Source organism: Globicephala melas, chromosome 10 (genome assembly GCF_963455315.2).
Source record: "Globicephala melas chromosome 10, mGloMel1.2, whole genome shotgun sequence".
NCBI classification, from domain to species: domain Eukaryota; kingdom Metazoa; phylum Chordata; class Mammalia; order Artiodactyla; family Delphinidae; genus Globicephala; species Globicephala melas.
The window spans coordinates 35,766,839-35,792,741 of NC_083323.1; the positions used below are offsets into that span (position 1 = coordinate 35,766,839).

At 36.9% G+C, this 25,903-nt stretch overlaps 1 protein-coding gene across 3 annotated transcripts in view; it reads right to left on the reverse strand.

The window, feature by feature from the left end:
- TMTC2 (transmembrane O-mannosyltransferase targeting cadherins 2) overlaps nt 1–25,903 on the reverse strand; it is an 852,682-nt gene that overhangs the window by 496,117 nt on the left and 330,662 nt on the right. For all 3 annotated transcript variants that reach the window (XR_009565442.1, XM_030856453.2, XM_060305966.1), the window contains one exon: nt 13,994–14,057. Coding sequence is in view for 2 of the 3 variants with exons in the window: in XM_030856453.2 (XP_030712313.2) it covers nt 13,994–14,057 (64 nt within the window). In the remaining variant the exon portion in view is untranslated. The remainder of the gene's footprint in view (nt 1–13,993; nt 14,058–25,903) is intronic.

The window sequence follows — 25,903 nt, forward strand, 5'->3', positions numbered from 1 at the left end:
GAGCAGATTTACAGTCGTTGCATGAGTCAGCCCAAGACAAAGTAATCCACACATTTCAAGCAATACAAAAACAGTAATTTGTTTGCTATGTTTCTTGAAGTCCCTGAATATTCTCTGAAGATAACACAGTGAATTCATGAATTTTTAAGAACTGTTGTATAAGGTGTGGAAGATGCAAACTTTCAAGACTCATAAACTATATAAACCACTCATGAAAAAAATTAAGAAACAATTAAATGCTAAGCCTGCATCAGCTACATCTCTGAGACAGTAGGAATCACAACTTCCTTGTTTCTCATTATATCCCTGGTATTCATTTTAGATACTGACATATAATAGGCACTCTGCTTGCCTGGATTTGTATTCTGACTCTACCACTACCTGTGAGATCCCAGACAAACTACCCTGCCTCTGTTTCTCCATCTGTAAAAATGGGGTAGAATTTAACTTTTAATGTTTAACTAGTGTAGATGTTGTTAGGCTGACGCTTCCTAATTTTTAAAAAAAGACGTTTTTCTGGTCTCAACATTATCATGTTTATTCTTCTACAAGTTACAGAGACAAAATTTTTTTGGTAATAATTCATAATAGATACAAGCAGAAATATGGACCTATAACAGTTGTTTATCAACTTTTAACCCATTCAATATTATCACCTACATTTAGGTGAATGCTCTCTGTTTTACATCATTAAGTGTGTATAAAAAAGGTTCCTAACTTCCAAACATGGAGACACAGTTTATACAAATTCAAATGTAACTAATGGATTTAAAGCAATCATATGGTACTACAGTGCTTATGGTATAATCCATCATCTGTTCACCATAAAAGTTCCCTACAAGTACGAAATGTTTAGGAGTTACTGTGTCAATCAGCATACTAGAAAAGAAAATGATAATGTTATATTACTCAATGAAAGGAAAAATAAGCATTTGTGCATGTATCCAGTAAAGATTTCCAAGGCTAATCAAAGTACATAATCTTCCTTCGGCAGCAAAATAATTCCATCTTCCAGTTAATGGAATCTATTGCTCTCAATGCTAGCCTAAGAAAACTATTTCAAAAAGAAGATATTAAAGTGGAGAAAAGCAACTAAACATAAGTGAGAAATTATAAATTCTACATAGGAATCTTTCTCCACAAGAAAATTCGAAAATAAGCACAGATATCCATGTATTTGCGGTGTGTCATTTAAGTAGAGTGACCTACAGAAATGCATTTTAAAAATCCTTTGTTCTTTCAATATTTTCATATTGACGCTTTTTCAAATACAGTTTTTCACAATTTCTGGTATCATTTTAATAATGCATGTAGGGCTTCCCTCGTGGCACAGTGGTTGAGAGTCCACCTGCTGATGCAGGGGACACGGGTTCGTGCCCCGGTCCGGGAAGATCCCATGTGCCGCAGAGCGGCTGGGCCCGTGAGCCATGCCCGCTGGGCCTGCGTGTCTGGAGCCTGTGCTCCGCAACAGGAGAGGCCACAACAGTGAGAGGCCCGCGTACCGCAAAAAAAAAAAAAGAAAAAAGAAAAAAAGAAAAATAATGCATGTAATCATGGATGAAGAAAAGTAGCAGTGCATATTAAGGATTTATTTATTATAGTAGCTTTGATTTGCTGATAGATATGTACATTAGCATACTTGTGGTTACAAATAAAAGCTCAGCTAGTTGAAACAGATGAAAGCTATGACTACAAAAATTTAACAAATAGTATGACTCTTTGGGAAAAGATAGTTGAACCTTGTTAAGAAAACGGGAAAACTACCATTGGTTTCTGTAAACCAATAGTGGAAAATGCACTATATATTTAAGAAAAATAATTTGTCTTGTAGGAAAACTAAATTAATACATATTGAGGATTTTTATTCATTTGTTTTAGTAGCTTTTATTAGGATTTGTATATAAACAACCAGTAAAAATTACAGATGGAATCAAGAAATAAACTGTAGTACAAATATAGATTCCATGGGGAAGATCCAGCTATCTTTTATAGGATTAAACAGTTAAGTAGAACAGTTAAGGATAGAGTAATTTAGATTGGAGAATATGGAAAAAAAGTGTTTGAAAGCAGTAGCAGTAAATGTTCTACATCTATCCATTCTTGAGCTTGTTAAGATCTATCATATGATACTATCAAAAACATAGTTGATTATTTCCACATGTAATTTAAGCAATTATTTTCTTTAGTATAAATTGTATATGTATATATACATATATGTAAATATATAAATATATATTTCGTAAATCATTCTAACAAATCTTTTCAAAATTGCTTCTCTCTTTAAAATTCAGTATTCCTAATCTGAAGAAGTTACTTTTAAAATGAAACCAATTCGGTGAATTGACCATTTCAAACTCTCGTCACAAAACCTTTAATGGCATGACATTTGCCCTCTTTAAGTTGCCATTTACTCTTCAAAAGGGCAGTGTCTCAGTAGGTCATAGTATGTGGTAAAGCTGCATTTCTGGGAGTTATTTCGCTACAGATCTCATTTAAGAAAGTGACAAAAACAACAACAAAACGGAGATGAAAACCACACAGAAATAATGAGAGTAAGTAAAATATAAAGGTCCTATTCTTAAAAAATTGAGTTCTCTATCGTTTTATTTTTTGCTGTAATCACAATGCAGGTTCAGACAACTGATAAAACTCTGAATACCATACCACAGTGGCCATTTGTTGGCACTTGGTATCTAAGGAAGTAACAGTTGATCATAAGACAAAGACTGAGACATTTTGTAGCATACACAATTTTTTCCCTCTCTTAAAGATGTCATTCTTTTCAGCTCTCTTCTAGGGTTTGTTAGCAAAGATGTTACAGCAATATATTTAAGCAAATCCTTCTCAAGTTGATAAAGGGAAACTCCTGATTCTGAATTATCTAGTGACAAGAAGTTTAACATTATAACAACTCAGTCTGGGAAAATAACCTCATCCAGAATGACACAGACTCTCCTTGACCAAAGAAGACATTCCTCTGAGTCCTCTTTTTGACTAGGCCTCATCCTTGGGTCTTTTCTTACGCCTGCCTAGCCCAGCTGTATCAAGAATTCTGATAATTTAATTTAGCGAGAATCCCCCCACCCTCGCTATCTGATCATATTGGCTTGTCTTCCAGCAAGAATTATGTAAGTTGGTTTACCAAGAACCCTCCTACCCTTGAGGCCTCTTCTTAGTAATTTTCCATCCACTGACCACCCCCTGCTGTCTCTGCTGTATGCCAGGTTGAACCTGATCTGTCTCCCTTATTTCCATAGTCATGAAACTTATCACAATAGTCCTGAATAAAGTCTTCATGACTATTTTTAAAAGCATTGGGGACTTCCCTGGTGGTCCAGTGGTTAAGACTCTGTGCTTCCACTGCATGGGGCACAGGTTCGATCCTTGGGTGGGGAAGTTCTGCGTGCCGCATGGTGTGGCCAAAAAAATAAATAAATAAATATTTTTTTTTTTTTACAAAAGCATTAGAATAATTTTTTTCTCTTTAACAAAGACACAGGACTTTCAATAAGAAATTATTCTATCAATCTACTAATTTTTCAGGATCTGCCCAACTTTTACTTGTCTCTAGGGTAAAGTAAAATATAATTTTATCTGTAGATGTAAATGAGAGTTCAGGTAGATAACAAAGAGTTAAGAGTAGAAGAAAGGTAAGAAAATAGAAAAAAGAGGAGTGGAATGTTACAGGAAACTCAGAAGAGGGAGGGGATAAAGAATCATACACAAACACGGCTTTTTGTTAATGTTTCAGTTATATTTAGAAAAAACATGGCCCCATAAGACCAATCAAGGATGAGAAACATAAATGTCTGAAATAGAAATGGGGGAGAAATTTTATATACAATGGAATACTACTCAGCCATAAAAAAGAATGAAATAATGCCATTTGAAGCAATATGGATGGACCTAGAGATTATCCTACTAAGTGAAGTAAGTCAGAAAGAGAAAGACAAATATCATGCGATATCACTCATATGTGGAATCTAAAATATGACACAAATGAACTTATCTACAAAACAGAAACAGACTCCCAGACATAGAGAACAGACCTGTGGCTGCCAAAGGGGAGATGGGGTCGGGGGAGGGATGAATTGGGAGTTTGAGACTAGCAGATGCAAACTATTATATTTAGAATGGATAAACAACAAGGTCCTACTGTATAGCACAGGAAACTATACTCAACGTCCTGTGATAAACTATAATGGAAAAGAATATAAAAATAAAAGTCTATATGTGTGGAACTGAATCACTTTGCTGTACGGCAGAAATTAACACATTGTAAATCAACTATACTTCAATAAAAAAAAAATTAAAAAAAAAAAAAGAAATGAGAGAGGCCAGCTGTGGAAATAACCAAAGGGGATTATGAAGAATGTGGTGACTGGGGGTGAGGGAAGGTCATATCCTTCTCATGGTAGCAGCTACTGGTCCACCCTAGTTGCTATTCCCAGGTAGGAACATGGGCCAGTGTGGTTAGATTAGCTGAGTTCAAAACAAAACAAAACAAAACAAAACAGGAATCTAGTTTCTCTGGAAGAAAAGGGACTACAAGTAATTTTAGTGTGTGGTCCCACAGTTCAAACAATTATAGCTATAAATTGATGCAAAGGATACCCTCACAAAGAAATGTGAGTAAAAATAAACACGTTTGGAATCAGAGAACATAATTAAGTGGAATTCCCCAAAGTTTTTGATGTTCCTCAACCCTAAAGTACTCAGGTTGATTTTCTTTATAGCCAAGAGCCATGTAAGTTCCTGCACACGTCTCACACCCCCTCATCCTTTTCTGGTTGTGAATCTAAAACACACACACAACACATACATACATTTTCAAAAAATAGTGCTCAAACATGATTGCATGTGGATTGTGATGAATAACAATACCCCAAGGATGGAAAAACTGTAAATTCAGCTTAGTTGAGTCCAAATATCTAATCCCAGTCTAGGCAACAACTAGCCCACATCAACAGCTAGTAAACAAGTGGATTATACTAACCATCTTTGTCTTCTAAGCATGAAGAATTATACAGATGATAAACAAAAACAGTAATCACTTCAGAAATACATTTTTTCTGGTTTATCTCACATTTTCGAAATAGAAGTATAACACAAAGCAACAATGTAAGCAGAGAGAAATGAATGCACCAAAAACTCGACTTTGTAACTTGTTAGAAGAAAAGCAACATCTAAATAATTTGGAAAGAAGATCTACAGTAGCAAGGAGTTTGAAGACAGATATGAGTGTCTTCTCATATCTAAAATTGGGGCTAAAATCGATCCTGGCATAACTGAAGCTCTCAGGGAAGTGAGCATCTATTTTGCTGAAATCAGACATGAAGAATTAGATATTTGATTTCTACGGCTGTGTGCATAAATGTCCATAACATCGAAAGGATTAAGTCTATTTATGAACTAAAGTAGAATTAGGGTTTGTTGACTTAATTGGGTATGTGTGAATAACCAACAGTTTTTGTTTCAATGATATCTCTGGGCCCTTTTAATAAAACCAGATAAAATACAGAGGGAAACTAATGGCAATTTCTCTCTTGATGGAAACCTATTTATTCTGGGTTTGTCAACTTACTCTATTTTTGACTGTAAAATATATAGAGGTATTTGAAACTGAAATGACTAGTGAGAGTGGGAAATATATTTACAATATTAAAATGCATTTTATTCATAAAGTCAATTTGGTGATTCTGGGATCCATATATTATTAATGCCTGAAAGTCAAGAGACAAATGGTATGTAATTTTCCCACATCACAGAAGCCTGTGGAAAGTTCTGGAAAAGGCCATATGTTTTTTCCTCCGTTTACAAGCAGAAATGTGGTTTAACTGCTTCCCAGACAAATTATTATTTACCCTATTTTTTTTTTCCCCAGTGAGATGGCAATCTCAGCAATTTCCCCCATCAAAATCCCCTATATGGTCAAATCTGAATCTGTCCTGTTTAACTGAATTTCATGGTCTCTTGTTCTAATTAGGGTTGAGGAATATCTTCCCCATCAGAAAATAACTATAACTCAGAATATTTTCTCTCTCTTCTATCAGAAGGTAATTCTTCCATCAGAAGTTAATTCTTACCCTTTCCCCCCAGATTCTAGTCTTAGTGGTTATTTCTACTGCACAGCCATCTCTCCCTACCCTATCTCACAACCATATTTACCATAAAAAAGGTAGTCCAAGTTGAAAGGAATATATTGTAGAATCTATGTACTAGCTCATAACACAGCTGCACTCTCTTACAGTAAGCTCATTTCTTTGAATCTCATATTTCTCATTTGCTCTCTGACATATAATCATTGCCAAAGAGCCCCAAATGCATAACATCAGCTTTGATTTTATAATAATACTCTGAAATAATTTATGTTCTAAGTGCCTAGGAAAGGTATAATGCATGGATGTAATTTTCTATTGGACAGTCCAATCCCAGGAACACATTCCCCTTGAATTCATATGTAATGAATGTGCACTGGAAAACATTTATAAAATATTATACATACTAGAAATATAAAGGGTGAATACAACAATCAGTGTAAAAGTCAGAGAATTGAATCAAAACTAGAAGCAATCGACCAGTGGTTTCAGAACTTTACTGAGAATTATCACAAGATGACAAAGGGCTTAAGGCCAGAATTTCTCCTGGCACTTACTGATCATATATAGATGGTACAGACCTATGGCAAATATTATGTACTGCCTGGCCTGGCATGTTCAGCTCTATCCACAGGCCTTTGGCTTCAAATTCTGTCCTTTTTGCCACAGGACCAACGGACAGCCAAATAAAGATGACATTAGTAAATTACTACCTACGCATGCTCTATTTCTAATTTTGTTTTTCCTCCTTATATCTTCATAGTCTACTTTTTCTTTTTCAGTCCCTGGGGAGGAAATAATCCTTTAAGATCTTCTATATTTCCTCTGCTTTCCCCTCTACTTGGACACATTTAAAATCTTGTATTTAAACACACACACATACCCATACCCTTTAACACCTTTTTTTTTTTTTTTTTTTTTTTTGCGTTACACGGGCCTCTCACTGTTGTGGCCTCTCCCACCGCGGAACACAGGCTCCAGACGCGCAGGCCCAGCGGCCATGGCCCACGAGCCCAGCCGCTCCGCGGCACGCGGGATCCCCCCCAGACCGGGGCACGAACCCGCGTCCCCTGCATCGGCAGGCAGACTCCCAACCACTGCGCCACCAGGGAAGCCCTAACACCTATTTTTAATATTTAATAAACACATACTTAATATTTCTTTGGTATTGCCCTCTTTCACTTACTTCCACACTTATTTGAAGATTCACTTTACACGCTCTGCTCCCAATTCTCATGTCCTTAACACCTTAACAACTTCCGCCCATATCACTCGCATGAAACTGAACTCACGAAGGTAGCCCTTCATCTTATCCTTTGAAGTCAAAGGACTTTCTCAGTCCTTGTTTTTCTTTACTGTTTAGCAGCAGTGGAAATTGCTCACCAATGTTGATTTCTACATCCTATTGTTGTCTTATGCCTTCCTTACCCTATATTCCCAATGCAGGGATGCTCAGGGCTGTGAAATGGGCTCTCTTCTCTCCTTTTGTACTTTCCCTCCCTCGGTGATCTTATCCTCCTTTGGTACTATGCAGTTTCTGCAAATGACTCCTGCACCTCTGTGCCTAACGGTGGCCTTTCCCCCAACTGCCACTTGATAGGAATGTCCTGTAGAAAATTAGAATATCTTCCTTCTCACTTAGAATCTGCTCGGTTCAAACTTAACACTTTCTTCTAGAAATAAACACATTTTTCTGTCCTATTTCTGTTTAGGGGATTTCTTTTTTTCCAAGTTACCTAATTTAAAATTTTGGAACACTCATTGGGCCAATTAATTTTCCTACTCATATCCTATCAAATAATATGCTTACTCTCCCTGCATGTTCTTTTCCATTCTACTGTGTTTCTGTATTTTTGGATCTATATTATGCCTTGTGCCTATACTATTTTTTTTTTCTTTTTAAAGAGAGAAGGCAAGTTGTTTTTTTTTTTTAAATAAATTTTATTTGTTTATATTTGGCTGCATTGGGTCTTTGTTGCTGCGTGTGGGCTTTCTCTAGTTGCAGTGAGCGGACTTCTCACTGTGGTGGCTTCTCTTGTTACGGAGCACAGGCTCTAGGTGCGTGGACTTCAGTAGTTGTGGCTCGTGGGCTCTAGAGCGCAGGCTCAGTAGCTGTGGTGCATGGGCTTAGTTGCTCCACGGCATGTGGGATCTTCCCGGACAAAGGCTCGAACCTATGTCCCCTGCATTGGCAGGCGGATTCTTAACCACTGCACCACCAGGGAAGTCCTGCCTATACTATTTCAATGACTTTTTATTTGGTTTTCTCAAAGCTGCATGTGTCATTTCTACTTTCCCAAATGAAACACACATTCTTCATCACATCAGATAAATCACCACTTTCATTACATCATCCTGCTGAACACAATCCTGGAATACAAACTCCTCATTCACAGTATGGTATTCAATGCCCTTCATCTGGTTTTATATTATTTTTCAGTTCTATCTTCCCCCACTCTTCCTCTCTGCCCCCCACCATGGGCAATATTAACCACATCTGCTTACTGTTCCTTGGGTATAGTTCATGCTTTCTGAGCTCATGTCTTTGTTCATGCATATGCCTCTACCTGCCAGAATTCTCTCTTTTCTCTTCTTTCGCTAAAAACTTCACCTATAAACATCCAGTCATTTCAAGATTCTCTAAGTTTGTCAACTGGGACTCAATGTCTTCTAGGATCAGTCCCGCTGAAAGTTTTTTTTTTTGTTTTTTTTTGCGGTACGCGGGGCCTCTCACTGTTGTGGCCTCTCCCGTTGCGGAGCACAGACTCCGGATGCGCAGCCTCAGCGGCCATGGCTCAGGGGCCCAGCCGCTCCGCGCCATGTGGGATCTTCCCGGACCAGGGCACGAACCCGTGTCCTCTGCATCTGCAGGCGGACTCTCAACCACTGTGCCACCAGGAAGGTCCTGAAAGTAGTTTTTTTCTCCTGTGCACTTTTCCAGCACCTAGCTTCTATCACTCACAGAGCACTTAATATACAGCATCTTTTACTGCCTTGAAGTATGAGCATCTGGATCCTTGGTTCTCTCCCCCACTTTCTCCCCGCATCAAGGTCAGGGTTAATTTTTCACAAATTGGATCCTACTGCACTTGGCGTAGAATTTTACACTATGTTAGAACTTAATAGTAACAATAAAAACGTTGAATGAATTCAGACCAAAAACAATTACATGCAGAAAAATACAAAATATAAAGAAATATAATTCCTCATTATTAGGAATTACCCTCTTCTAACTTTGGCATTTACTAAAAGCCAAGTAGAACCGGGTGACTTTGTACTATGCAAATTCCCCATTCTTCGCATTTTACGGAAAATTTAAAAACCTATAAATTAATGCAGAATTTGGCTCACTTCCCACAGGAGGAACAAAACCATTTCATTTTAATGTTCCTTCTAGTCCTCAAGAGTCGGCAGTTTTTGATGTGCGTAAATGGGAGAGAAGACAGAGAAAAGTGTTGTCTTTTTAAAGTAACCTCCACAGAAAGATCAATTTTATTTACAAAAATGGAAAACTGAAAGCGGAAAAAATTAAAATGGCAATTTTGGTAAAGAGTTTTCCCACTACGAAAATGTTTCTCTCAATGTGCACTTAAATAAATATATTTCTCTAAATGTGCACTTCAGTAAATGACGATGTATTCAATATCCCTGATGAAGAAACAATATCAAAGTCTAACATTTCAAGTTATATGTGCCTGCTAACTGACAACGGATTAATCTCCAAAATATACAAGCATCTCATGCAGCTTAATATCAAAAAAACAAACAACCCAATCCAAAAATGGACAGAAGATCTAAATAGACATTTCTCCAAAGAAGATACACAGACTGCCAACAAACAAATGAAAGGATGCTCAACATCACTAATCATCAGAGAAATGTAAATCAAAACTACAATGAGGTATCACCTCACACCAGTCAGAATTACCATCATCAAAAAATCTACAAACAATAAATGCTGGAGAGGGTGTGGAGAAAAGGGAACCCTCTTGCACTGTCGGTGGGAATGTAAATTGATACAGCCACTACGGAGAACAGTATGGAGGTTCCTTAAAAATCTAAAAATAGAACTACCATACGACCCAGCAATCCCACCACTGGGCATATACCCTGAGAAAACCATAATTCAAAAAGAGTCATGTACCCCAATGTTCACTGCAGCTCTATTTACAATAGCCAGGACATGGAAGCAACCTAGGTGTCCACTGACAGATGAATGGATAAAGAAGATGTGGCACATATATACAATGGAATATTACTCAGCCATAAAAAGAAATGAAATTGAGTTATTTGTAGTGAGGTGGATGGATCTAGAGTCTGTCTTACAGAATGAAGTAAGTCAGAAGGAGGAAAACAAATACCATATGCTAACACATATTTATGGAATCTGAAAAAAAAATGGTTCTGATGAACCTAGGGGCAGGACAGGAATAAAGACGCAGATGTAGAGAATGGACTTGAGGGCATGGGGACGGGGAAGGGTAAGCTGGGACAAAGTAAGAGATTAGCACTGACATGTATACACTACCAAATGTAAAATAGATAGCTAGTGGGAAGCAGGCACATAGCACAGGGAGATTAGCTCCTCGGTGCTTTGTGACCCCCTAGAGGGGTGGGATAGGGAGGGTGGGAGGGAGATGCAAGAGGGAGGAGATATGGGAATATATGTATGCATATAGCTGATTCACTTTGTTATACAGCAGAAACTAACACACCCTTGTGGAGCAATTATACTCCAATAAAGATGTTAAAAAAATAAATAAAGTTATATGCCTCTGCTAATTTAGATTTCTTTATTTTAGCATTTGGTCACTGGAATTCTTTGAATATGAATAACCCTAAAAGTCAATTAATAATTTTCAAGTAAGTTGTATGGAAAAATAAGACTTTCGTAGAAGAAAAAAATATAAAGCAATTCATCATGGGACATACTGAAGAAATGGAATAGGTATTTTACTAAGAGAGGAATTCATCTCACAGATAATCAGCAATCTTCTTAATATAGTAAGTGGGTAGTACACAGGGTTGCAATAAAAAATTTTACTTCACATAGTCATGATCTGACATGAGCACTGCTGAAAAATCCACAGAGGACCCCGACATACAGCTACAGACTGCTGTAGTTGAAACTAAACAACAGAAGAAAATGCTTTATGAAAAACAAGAATAAGATTAGGTTACCATGTAGACAAGAAAAATAGAAAAGATAGTGAAACTACTTAAACAGGCAATAAGAGTTGAGGTCTGTTTACCATGTTCTCATATAAACAGGTAACTGAAATTTATTTAGTAAGTACAGAAATAACAAAGAATGTTTTTATGACAAAGGGAATAAACAGCTCTGAGCAAGATAAATGTCAGATGGATGTTTTAATTTGGATCACATGCTAACTGCTAATAATTCATGACATGGGGCTATTGTTTAAATAGGTCTCTTCATTTCAGAATACAAACCTGTGTTATTGTCAAGGTTTACATTTTATCAGTCTTGTCTTGGTGGCATCTTACTTACCAAATTATGTACAGAAAACCAAACACAATTCATAAAACAGATTAGGGAAAGATCACATCTGTTGATCATCAACTGTAACATCATTTTCTTATTGTTAAATATAGACTTCATATCTTATCCAAGTCTATAAAATACTTAATTTATTGTTACCAGATAAGAGAAATATCATTTGAATAAATGCATTTTTCAAAAGCGATCTGCGGCGTGTTTATGAAGAAACTTTTTGGGGTTTCAGAAAAAGTGGTTTCGAGTTGGAGATTAAATATTGATTTTATGATTTGGCCAGTCTTTAAAATAAATACTCTTGTAAGTCAGGTTTAAATCTTGTGGTGCCTCATTTTCTTTTTCATTTTTGAGGTCAGGTCAGAGAGCCCTTTTCTCCCTAATCCATTACAATGTGCTGAAGACGGCCACCTGATCAACCACTTAACAAAAATAAAAGTGACACTCAAGGGACTGCTACTCAATGAACAAAGGTTGAACTTACCATCATTTAGTATATATAGTAAGAGCATTATATCATTCTATTAATCATTCTATTATTGATTCTATCAATCAATTCTATTAATCAAAGAAGGGAAGGAAGGAAAGGAACGGAAAGGAAAGGAGGATAAGGAAGGAAGGAAGGAAGGAAGGAAGGAAGGAAGGAAGGAAGGAAGGAAGGCAGTCAGTCAGACAAAAAATCCTGATTTCTGTCTTCAGTGAACTTATAAGTTTAAGGTCTCAAGTCCAACCCTTTTCTTAGAAATGCTACACAAGATGCCCAACTCAGGCATTTACAAAGCTGTGCCTCCTGCATACCTCCCCCTGCACCTTCTAATTTCCTTTTCCTGCTCCATTTTTCTCCAAAGCACTTACTGCTGTCAGACATACTATATATTTTATTGATCTGCTTCTGTTCTGTCTCCTCACCACTAGACTATATGCTCCCAAGGGGCAGAGACTCTTTTGTCAATTTTGTTCACTGGCGTGTATCCAGTGCCTGGAATAGTGTCTGGCACTTAACAGATGCTCAGTAAATATTTAATGAATAAATGACAGGACCATTATTATTTTGTTTTTCTAGACTTCTGGCTTGCATTTTCTAAGATACAACTGCATTTTTTTCCATAAAGCTTTCTCTTATACACACAACAGCCTGGGTTACAATGTGATTCCACTTATTAGTTGTGATACTGGGTGAGTTATTCATTTCTCTGAACTTCAGCAGAATGAGGATCACAGAAGTATCTGTGGGTTGTTGTGAGAAATAAATGAGAGAATTCACTTGTTTAAACAAGTGTTTAATAAATTTTATGCTTATTATTCTTTTTACAACTATTAAATTATTTTCTTCTGTTGCAAACAGCTTACCGATTCTTAAAGTACCTCATAATTAATGAAACTGGGACATTTAGATTCAAGGGCTAAGGTTACATGTGGTTGAGTCTCTTGATCAAAAAAGCTACTTCCTGGGTGGGTTGCTTTCAGGAAGCATTAATCCTCCCCTTGTTCCACACTGTATTTCAATTAGTTGATTATGTTCAGTCTTGTCTGCTACATTGTGTGGTCTTTTAGGGTATGAAATCTCTGTATCCTATCACAAAGCAGGTACTCTATAGACCTTTGTCCAATAGATGAGTTACTGTAAAGAAATGGGACTGATTCCATTATTTGTAGTCCCATCACACGTGCACTTTCATTACTGTTTGAAAATTACATTTCTCAATAGACGGCGTAGATCCAGAGAGCAGGGTAGAGGTTTTAGTGCTGCAGAGTGATGCAGAGCAGTGTGGATGAGAATAAAAGCAATGCCCTGGAATTCAATGATGTACTGTGAATAAAAAAGTGCTGAGAAGACCGATACAAAACCAGTTCTTATTCTCTCGTAAATGGTTCTCTATTTCAATAGCAACGATCTGATTTATGGAAGTGTGACTACCCAGGGAAAAAGTCTAATAAAAAATACTTGATAAAGTTGAAAAGCACAGTTACTAGAAATGAGTACTGTGGAATAGGGAAGAGGCACACAGCTTGAGGTTTGACAACACATAAGAACCATTGAGTTGTTAGGAAGTCCAAAGGCATGTAACACCACAGCAAAAGTACTTTCAAAGAACTCATTTTAAAAGTCATCCAAATGCAAAATATCTAATAATGCTAAAACCTGTGTTCAAATGATAAAAATGTATGGTGCTTCACACACGGTAGTAAATAGGCATTTGTACCTCTGGAAAAAGAAAGAAGCTTGAGACGGGCATATTTTATGGTTGAATCAGCCATTTAACACAAAATAAGAGATCAGAGAGAAAAACACCAGTATCACAAGGCTTCTATGTCTAAAACTCTCACACGCTGTGAGTCCATCCCTTTGAATAATACTTCTCATTAGGAAGGTACTTACATTAGGCCTCAGCTTGGCGGCCAGATCATAGTACTTCTCGGCGGCTTCATTGAGGCTAGCCTGCCTGTTAAAGAAAACAAAAACAAAAACAAAATCGTTTATTTTAAAATTTCAGAGAGGTGAACAGAATCATTATGTAGCAAAATAATATTAACTTTTTAAAGATCACAATCATGCCAATCAAATAATAAGGTGACTAAGCAAAAAAAGATCAGTAAAAATTGAACGCACACAATGTACTTGTCATGATCTTTAAGGCACTGTAAATATCTCAACCTAATCCTACTCAGTAGGCATTATTTTAAATGTACACATTAGGAATTCGCAATGTTAGTTTCCTTTTCCAAGCTAATGTAGATGGTATGTCACAGGGTTGGGGTTCTCCTGCTTCAGTATGATGTCCTAGAAAAGTCTTAACTCTTAAAAATAAACTGTCAAGATTACTATTTAGTTGCTTTTATTTTATGAAAATAGTAAACATTTTCAGGTTTTAGAAAAAAAAATCTATCTAGAAAGCTACTTTCTTTACAGTCCAGGAGGGGAACTTTCCATTGTGTGTTGTTTATCCAGAAAAAAAAAAAAGAAAGGCCAGCCTCTCCCTCTCTTTGCTCTCTCGTCACCAGGGTGGGCACATGATGTAGCCTCAGCTAACGGGATGTTCTTGCTTAGGACTTTGATTCCTGAGCAAATGACAGAAAGATGAGAGGATGGCTAGAATTTGCTCACAGTGACAGTGGTGGAGGCAACCAGGAGGCAACTCCTGGTCAGAGTCTTCCTGTAAAGAACTGCTATTGGATGTCCTGCTTCTTTGCAGGAAGACTCTGGGGCTACTTTATTTCCTGCCAGTTCAAGCTATGTCTTCCAGTCTATAGTGAATTCTGTAGTTCCCACAGCCTTCAAATAGCTACAGTCCGTTTTTCTTAATTACTACCAAATACCATGAGTGGCACAGGTGACTTATACAAATAAGATGCAGACTAAACTTTATAGATAAGTTTGTGCACTGTCTATTCTTGCAATTCACAGCAAACTCCTTGGTTCAGCCAATTGGTTAACAGAAGAAATCAAATCTCTCGAGTCCCGAAGAAGCCCAGCCAATTAGCCATCAAAACATTATGCTTTTTACTTTTTTTTTTTTTTTTTTTGCGGTACGCGGGCCTCTCACTGTTGTGGCCTCTCCCGTTGCGGAGCACAGGCTCCGGACGCGCAGGCTCAGCGGCCATGGCTCACGGGCCCAGCCGCTCCGCGCCATGTGGGATCTTCCCACACCGGGGCACGAACCCGCGTCCCCTGCATCGGCAGGCGGACTCTCAACCACTGCGCCACCAGGGAAGCCCCAAAACATTATGCTTTTTGATCATGCCATGCTGCTTTCTGAAAACCTTCCAAGATGGTAGATAATAAAAGCTAGAAGCTCTTGCAGGTTACACTGTAGTCTGGTGACCATATCTGTGTAGAAAAGAAATGCTATAGAAAAAGAACAAATTCAACTTCAGATAACTATAGCGTGAACAATAGTAGTTAAAGCCGTGTGGTCCTGCAGTTAAAATGGAGACTTCTCTTGAAACTGTGATGTGAAGAACCTTTTGAGACAAGACGATTGCAAAGAGGTCAGGAATAAAGAAACAAAAATTAACTTTCTCAATTAGAAAACTACTTCTCTCTTTAAAAGAGAAGGCAAACTAGCCATACCTATAAAATTGAATTTGCACTTTGGTCAAGCCACATAAAAACTATAAAGACATATGGCATGCAACCATATAAACTACAGGAATAAGTGAAGATAACATTTCTCTGGAGAGCAGGACATATTTTTCTAATTTTTAAAGGAAAAATAATTAGAAACACTGCTATTTTTAATGGGGTTATAGAGAAAGTAAAAGTCCTTGACTTAAGACTCTACTGGACTTACAACATGTTACAAAGTGCTGTTGCAATTTATATTCTCATAAATGTTGAAGTTCAATTTCAATATGTCAAGAAAAGTACTTCAGTCTGGTATGAAACAGTAAAAATTCTCTCGCTAGGGTATTTAATGAAGGTTCCCTAAACCAAACTATAGAATCACTTTGGTTCAGATTCATTTGGAAATTTGAACCAGAATTCATTAGGTCGTGCCCTGGAAAGGTTTTCTCCAGAGGAAAATAAAAGGCATGGAGTAGGAAATTAGAGTAACTTAATTCTACAAAGAAGTAAGTTACTTTGAAGCAAGATCAACCAATAAATGTTTAACATAGAAAATATGGTGACTATTAATATTCATCTTTATGGACATTCAGATTCAGGAGGTAGATAAGGATCAAAAAAGAAACTCAGGAATTCACTAGGTAAAATGCCTTTAAAATAATAATCAATGCAATTGAAAAAAGGCTTTTTCCCCCTAAAAAGGTTATTAGTTTTTCAAGCCTTCACTGTTTTCAGTCTTTTTAATTCCCAAAGGAAATATCTAGTTTAGAAGACTTAGTTTCTTAAGCTAAAAGTAGAATTGATGATATTCTAATGAAATAAGAAAATACAAATAGAATTTATTATATTTGTCATATAACTGTGAAAATTAATTTTGACTCTAGGACTTTTTTTCTAATATTAAACGGATTTTACTGACTACTAGGCACTTATGGCAACACATGGAAAACTGTAGGGAAAAGAGTATGTCAGTTCTACCCACTGGATCTTCCTGTATATCCTTGTTTTACTCTCTACAGAGAAAACTCATGAGGAGCTGTCCAATGTCTACTTTATGGCGTAAGCTGTATTGCATACTCCCCCCTCTGCAAGAAGCATCCTGGGAGTACTTAATAAATCTTAATGCAAAAATGATTGAGCCATTAGTCAGCATTTGAAAACTGAGGAAATTAGCAATATCCTGCCAGTTGCTTAGGGGATTCTAGTAAACACCCTAGAACCTCAACCACTGGATTGTTAGAGATTGATTACAGGACTCAGGTTCCAAAGACTATTGGGATCAAACTATTTAAAGAAGCTGATAAAATATACTTTTCCTGAATGCCCATATTTCTTTTCTTTGTTCACTATTTCTTTTTGAGATAGTAAATTCTCTGTGTATCACTTACAAAATTCCATGGATTGATTACTCTATTTTCCAGTTTCAACAATATTATGAATCTATTGCTATTATTGCTATTATTAACCACATTTCAAAGATGGTTAAAATGAGGCTTAGAGAAGCTGACAGTCCCCCAAGGCAACGCAGCTGGTAAGTGGTTGAGCTCAGAATCAAGGGCTCTAAAATAAAATATCTGAATCACAGGATCATGCTGCTATCTTTGTGAGCGCCGGATGTATCAGAATGACATGTGGTACATTGCTCCGTGGCAGATGACCACAACAATTCTTACATCAAATACTAAGAAAGCAATAAAACATGCTTCTTGATTATTATGCTTAAAAGCGATGATTTAAAGTAAGGAATGAGATTTGAAAAGGGGAAAATATGAAAAAAAAAAAAAGAAAGAAAAGGGGAGAATATGGAGAATATTTGCAATGACAGGTTTTACATCCTTCCAATTCTAACTCCCAAACTGATAGAAGTGAACTTCACCAGACCCAGCTGAGCAGAGGATAGTTTTAAGAACGAACAGTGAGGGGCTTCCCTGGTGGTGCAGTGGTTGAGAGTCCGCCTGCCGAGGCAGGGGACGTGGGTTTGTGCCCCGGTCCGGGAAGATCCCACATGCCGCGGAGAGGCTGGGCCCGTGAGCCATGGCCGCTGAGCCTGCGCGTCCAGAGCCTGTGCTCCGCAACGGGAGAGGCCACAACAGTGAGAGGCCCGCGTACCGCAAAAAAAAAAAAAAAAAAAAAGAACAGTGAAATGCACTATAGTATTTTGCCGCATGTACTTCACCGTCTCCCATAAAGGAGGGGAAGAGTAGGGATTCAGGGGAAAGGCAAAGAAATAGGGAATGAGAAAAAGCAAGAAGAGTATTTGGATACTTAACTTTATTACCCCCCACATCTCCTATTTTGAGGGGGCGGTGGTCACAATTAGACAGAGAAGGGGACCGTAAGTTTCCCGCGTGTCCAAGTAGAAGACTCAGAAGGTGAGTAAAGGGCAAAGTAGTTGGCTCTGCCAAGAGATCTCCCAGGCCGTATGTAGACAACCTTGTGTTCTGGCCACAATATACTTTACAAAAGCCAGGAATGAGATGGTAAGAAAAATTACTCTTACCAGGAAACTACACTGGGTGCAGATGGGTGACTACCCTCATCTAACATGTCACCCTGAGTCAACATTATGTCCCTTATCTAAAGAATAAAGATTAAATCACCATGCCAACAATAGACATCAACTGGAGACTGATACAGTGGCTCCTTTCTTATTAACTCCTGTCCATCACATATGTAAGGCCCTCTCCCTCTGCATATTATCTGTGGCCTCTCAGGGCCACAAAAGGTAAGGAGGTAGAAAAGCCAGATGGTATTTGTAAACTAGATTATGAAGTAAACCTTAACTTCTGAAAAAATCACTGGGTTGCACCGATTATATTTTATCTTTATTATTATTATTATTTTTTGCGGTATGTGGGCCTCTCACTGCTGCGGCCCCTCCCGCCACGGAGCACAGGCTCCGGACGCGCAGGCTCAGCGGCCATGGCTCACGGGTCCAGCCGCTCCGTGGCATGTGGGATCTTCCCGGACCGGGGCACGAACCCACATCCCCTGCACCGGCAGGCGGACTCCCAACCACTGTGCCACCAGGGAAGCCCCCCGATTATATTTTTAAAGTCTTTAGATTCAGTTTTTCTGCCATCAGTGAAAAAGTAGGTTCACAGTGAAAACAAATAGTAACAAAAGTCACAAACAAATGTCATCATTTGATTACTACAGAATTCCATTTTTGCACATGGGACTATGAAACACATCTGTTAAAAAATATAGAAATATATTTCATACAGCTAATTCTTCTCTTTGGTATTATTTTATGACATAAAAGTATCTTTTGGAACACAGGTTTAGGGCCCAATATTCTTACAAGAAAAGATATGTAAAAGAAATTTGGGAATCAATTACGTTACGAAACAACTTAATACACCCCGTAAAATGTTTGAGGAGATTCTGATTAAAAGAATCATGTGCAATTACCTACATTTTTATGTATTCTGTGAGAATTATAAAATTAAAGGTTGGTAAATTTTAAATTGAAAAAATATAAAAAATAAAAACTCAAGTAGCATTTAGAAGACTCTCTTTAACTACAATTATTAATGGTTGTGAATTGTCAGTTTTGAATTAAAATTATTTAATATGGATGATAACCACTGTTTGACTCATACGAAAGACAATATTTTATTTAATTCTTGGTGATCATTTTCAAGGATAACTTATGAGGATTTTTTTTTTTAACTAGAGAGCCGTTTGTTCCTGTATCATGAAAGTAAGCTGAAACAGTAGCTGATGTTTCCTGTGTTCTTGCCAACTTGCTAAACTTACACTTAGCTTTAAGTTACTCAAAGCAGAGGTAAATTTTAATTCTAGTTGATAAACTGTACAGTAGTAATAGAAGTAGAACTGAAATAAACAAGGACATAAAAATGTATGGAAAATCTTAAAATAGCAAAACCAGCGTCACATATATGTAAAAATAATGGAGTAGAAAAAATCCCTTGTAATGAAACTCCTAGAATAAATGATTTATGGTCATCAAGGCTTCTTAAATGAAAACTTCTCAACCAAGACATCAAAAATGGCTTCAAGACCTGTAGGCATCTGTCTCAATACTAAATATAAAGGATAGAGAGGCATAGTGGAAATGTAGCAATAACAGAGGAAAAGACTAAGCTGATGGTGTAAGTTTTACAAAATGAGTCCTTGAAGTTAGATATTTCTTGATGTCCTGTAAGAATTTGAGCCCATTGTTTCATGGCCTCAAATCTTTGAGGGCTGCTAAGGACAGGTTAAGCCTATATCTGGAAAGATTACATAATGAAATGTACTGGAAAAATTAAAAGGAAGGAAATGTCTATTGGTAATGTCCACTATAATATTCCTATATAGTAAATTACTACTTATGTTCAAGTAGTAGTGCTTGGGTGGGGAGCAGGGTTTGAGAGGGATTACAAGAGGAAAGGCAAACTAGAACTTGTTTGCAGGAGTGGTCCAAGAACCAACATCATAAGCAACACCTGTGACTTGTTAGAAGCGTAAAACCTCAGGCACCATCCACACATACTAAATCAGAACATGTGATGTAACAAGATCCCTGGGTGATTCACATGAACATTAATGTTGGAAAGGCACAGAGTAGGAAGGTACCTACCTTTAACCTCATCTGCCACACCCCTTTCCTTTAAAGACCTTACATCCCACTATAGCCTAGTTGAAATACGCCCCTCTTAACCAAAACTTGGCAGTAATGTACAATTTATAAGTAGAAAACCCAATAACTTTTTGAGCGGTCTTTGGTAATTTGGGAAGTGCTAAAGAAGAAAGTATATTACTTACAGGGTCTTGGAGATATATATATATATCTCCAATATCCAACGTATGTATGCGTGTGTGTGTGTGTGTGTACATTCACAATCTGCTTTGAGAAAATAATCTGATTTTGTTCCTTTATTCCTTAAGAACATCTATTTTATGTCATTTCCAGTGAAATTATTTGAGAATGAAAACTGAAAGATAATTTTTTCTCATATATTCACTCTGCTCTCTAGAAATTAGGGAAGCATTGGGAACCAGTTGGTACAGTACAGTTTTGCTTTCCTTACTACCTTAGGAAGCAGTGACAACTTGGGCCCTTAGGCCTGGATAAAAGGAAACTGCACACTTATCTCAGCAGTGTGTCCTTCGTCAGACAATATACCGTGACGGTATGTCTATAAACTTAATGTTCCTTTGAGAGTACAAACTTGGAGTTCTCTCTCCTATGACTATATACCTACTTTCTAAAATTTACCACAAAGGGATAATGTAATAATACTGGAAGGATCTTACTATTTAGGATTTATACATTTGAAAACCTGTCACTCTCTATAAATCCTTTTTCCATCAATAAATTCAGGAATCACAGCTTCTAGGTAATCACTCAGTTATAAAGCTATGAGGGAGCCAATGTGACACAGTGAAAACAGTATTATACTTGGCAAGAATATGCTAAGTTTAAATCCCAGCGTTACCAAGTATGGGAAATACCAACTCTCTTTGAGCCTCAGCATCTTCATCTGTAAAACGGGAATATTAGTGTCTATTTCATATATGTGAAATTATAACTAAGAGGGTGACATATACAATGCAAATTACGGTGCTAGGTAGACAGGAGATGTTTGAATAAATGCTACCTTTTTTCCTTCATTACCCTGTAAATGGATTTTAAAAAAGAAAATAAAAGAAAAAAACAATTTTCCACCAGAGCCCATGAATGCTGTGAATGAGTTAAATTTGTTTTCAGTGCCTCAAGATTTCCTCTCAGGTGTCAAATACCTTTGCGTGCTTTCTAGCTTCCAGGTCTGGAAGAACACTGAATAAATCCATTCATACAAAGTGCTTCTAACAGAATAATTGATTCAATACTTTCCTCTCACAACTCTATAGACATAACTCTACTGAGTTTTAGTATTTTAAATTCCTTTGATATTTTCCTTTGATGATAACCAATCTGCTTTTTTTAAATGCTCTCATCTGGAAATATCCAGTACTTTTTCCATTTTATTTGAAGTACTAAAAATGTCAACACATGTAGTCAACCATTCATTATGTGAGGCCTTCAACATCTGTGATCACCCTCCCTGGAAATATATTTAGTAATTAGCCACAGTGTGCATCCTGTCTTCCTAAACAAGGCAGAAGCCGAAAATTTCCTCATCTTCCAACTTTCTTCCAGCCAAGGTATCAGTACATGACTCAGATTCTATCAATCAGATGCAACCTCAAGAGAATGAAAATCAGAAGTAAGTATAATGGGTAGGCAGCTGCACTCAGAAGACTCATCTTCTAACGAATGTGGTGCTTATTCTTCTTGGTTCCTTGTGGGTGATGGTGTCAGAGCTCTGGATTCTAAAAGCTGCTGAGCACCAAGGAAAGCTAGGTGGTGGAAATTATTTCTGGCTATGTAGAGCACTCTCAAGCCTATGGGAGAGTCTGTGGGCTATAGAATTCTCTACAATAAAACCTGTTTCTGCTTAAACTGGCAAGAGTGGATTCTCTAGTTTGCAACTAAAAATCGTGACCCATGCAAGAAGACAAGTTTAGGAGTAGATCTATTTTCATTAATTTTGGTTTTAATAATGATGATTAAAGACCTCCATCCTATCTTGGAAATTTTTTCTATTTGTTGATAATTGCTCATCTGAGCTATGTTCTCCTTCAGGAATTTTCTATTTATATTAACATTTATACAACAAATAAAATTATATATGTATATGTGCCATATCTAACTACATACACATAAGTACAGCATAATTATATATACATATTTATATATACAGAGACAAAAGTATCACATATTACATAAACAATACCTATATACTATATAGGTATATATAACTATATATACATAGTTGTATACTATATATAATTATACAAACATATATATATATATAAATAAAATTACTAGTGTATATATACTATTCTCAATCTATTCGTCAATCTTTTATCCTTTCAGTCATCATTTTCATGTCTTTAGTGTTTTTCATTAAGTTCTGGGAAAATATATATAATTTCTATTTAAATTTCAATCTATCAATTTTATATTGCCTCCACTGTAGTTATAAACTCAGAGATACTATTAATTGCTTAATCTTTTCTCATGTTATATGGGTCCTCTTTCCAACTATGTATTTTATTTTCACAGATATATTCTGATCAGTTAGGATAGGTTATTAGATTACACTGCAATAATAGACACATCCTGAATCTCAGTGAATTAGGACAAAATTTATTTTGCATTCATTCATCCTATCCAATGCAGGTGAGAAGGGAAGTTTGTCTCCCTTTGCTTATTTCTGGATCTATTTCCACAATTTCCAAGTCAGAAAAAGGGAAAAGCACTGACTCTTACAATATGGGCTCAGAAATAACAAGCATCGCGTTCACACACATTCAACGACCCAATAAGACCCAGGAAGGTCTTCAACTTGGAAGAAGGCAGGAAAGTGCAATCCTATTATGTTTCTTGAAGTGGGAAGGCCAAATATATTTGGTGAACAGCATTAATACTTCTACCTCACACAGTGTTCTTGTGACTCACCTTGACAACAGGAATTAGAAATATTCTAATTCTACAGAAAGAGATCTTTCTCCATTACTGAGAATTAAAATGGATCTGTTAGACATTTCTCCAGTTTCAAGCCTCTTGAAGGTCCTAATAAGTTAAAGATTTGCCCCTTGATGGGCTCTTCCAAACTAGTCTCTTCTGGCGGAATGATTTTTCTTTTCCTTTTTCTTTTTGGCTTTCGTGATAAGCAGTTTTTTCCTTATTAATAGATTCTTTGTGTTAATTCATTGGGAATTACCCAAGGAAAGGGAAGTTAAATAAGTATGCTTCAAATTGTATCTTGAACTATAACATTTCCTAAATTGATGATTTTGTATATTAGGTCAACCATTGATCCAGCTAACCAAGACACAGCCAGGGAGACATCTGCCCTTTCCCTCCCATCGAACTGATCACCAAACCTTGCCAATTTTGTCTCCTAAATATCTTAGGAAAGAACAGAGCTCTTGAAGGAAAAAAATTAATATCAAACTCAATTTACAACAATTTGGCTGCCTCAAGGGTAATGTTAGATGTAACACCGAATAAGCAAAATCTTGACAGCTAACCATTTTGATAAGGCTGCATTCAAGGGAAAACCAATAACCTTTTTTGTTCTTTTTAGCAAACAAAGTCCTACATGCTCTTGATTAATAAGGAAAGAGGCTGGTGTTCAGCTCGCACAATAGGCATTCAAGAAATTGTTGAATTTGACAGAGCTAAAAAAATAAGTAAAAACATTCATACGTACTGCCACCAAGTTGAATAAGGATATGACCAGGTTGCTGTGGTCATACTCACAATCAAGATAGGAAGGCGCTAACTGAATGCAACTTAATGAGGAATGCAGACTGTAGAAAGCTAGAGAGAATGTTCTGAAAAATAAATCCTAAAGATTTCCACGTCGCCAATGTATAACAAAAACTTTCCACTGGTTTCTAGCACTATGGTAACTAAGGAAAAGTTACAAGCTATATATTTAACAAGGATGTTTTTTGTAATGTTCTTGTAACGAGTTTCTAAGTTTCCGTTGGTAGACCTTGAATTTCAGATACTGATTTAATATACAGCAAAATGCCTTGTTGATGAAAGTATCTATTATGATTAAGATAAATTAGTTTCTAGAAACTTGTGCATTCACATTCTGTATGGTTTATTGTAACTAAAAGCACAGTGTTTTATTCATGAAGAACAAAAAAGTCCTCTTCCCAACACAGCACCTAACCTTCTCATGCAAATTAAAGTATCTTTTAAAAATTATCCTTCTAGGGCTTCCCTGGCGGCACAGTGGTTGAGAGTCCGCCTGCCGATGAGGGGACATGGGTTCGTGCCCTGGTCCGGGAAGATCCCACATGCCGCGGAGCGGCTGGGCCCGTGAGCCATGGCCGCTGAGCCTGCGTGTCCAGAGCCTGTGCTCCGCCACGGGAGAGGCCACAACAGTGAGGGGCCCGCGTACTGCAGGAAAAAAAAAAAATTATCCTTCCATTGAAGGTTCCTGCGAACTGGCTACAGTTTATTTTTAAAATATACCAATAGTCTATTGAATCGTGATTTCTCTTTGTAGGTACCTGCTTTAGGAACGCTAAGCATTGATATGGAATGAGGATATTCAACTGAAACCTCACAGTACACTCTTTCCTCTCAAACAGACTTCGAATTTCTTATTTAAAACTTATTAAAAGCCAAGGAGTAAACCACTAAGATACAGTTACAGTAATAATCTCAAATTATAAATCCAAGGTAATTTACAAAACTTGCTTTAAATATTGGTTCCTGGGGGACAGGGGTAGGTGAGGGTATGTGATTATAAAAGGAGAATACGAACAATGCTTGTGGTGATGGAAATAGTCTGTATTTTGACTGAGTGATGGATACACTAACCTATACATGTAATAAAAGTGCACAAAACTAAAAACACACAGACACACACAGGGGTACAACTAAAACTGGGGAAATCCAATAAAACCAGTGGACTGCATCAATATCAAAATACTGGTTTTGATCCTGTATGGTAGTTCTACAAGATATCACCACTGGGGAAACTGGATAAGTGGTACAGGGATCTCTCTGTATTATTTCTTAACTGCATGCAAATCTACCATGATCTCAAAAAAATTTTTTTTTAAATGTTCCTCTACTTTTGTCAAAAAGTCCATGTTTTAAAACCATCCAAATGTGGACCAATTCTCTGCTATTTTTCTTCCCATGTAAGAGTAATCTACATAATTAGAAACTTGCCCCTAGAAGCCAAGTTCAGAGCCCATAGTGTGAATGTCACCTAAGGAAGCATTTATGTGGAGATTTAATAGAGTGAAATTCAGGTAACAGCATGTGCGAAGGGGTATACGTATGGCTAACAGAACAAACAATGCTTTTTAAACAACTGTATAAATCATTCGAGTTTCTTAAAAACATCCTCCTTTAATGCATTCACTTTCATTTTATATTCACACAAAAAACTTTCATCTGCCTTTTGTTTTGCTATTATTGTAATTAGCCTTCAAAATAGTCTTTCTGAAAACAGATGCACTAATGGTCTAAAAACATATTGTTTTAACACATAGCAACAGTGCTAATTATAGGGCCATTTTGAGAATTTGCTAGGTCTTAAGTATGTTTATATTTGATAATCCTCTCTACTACCAAGCGTAATAAAATGTACCCACATGACCCATTCAATATAATTAATACAAAAACACAAA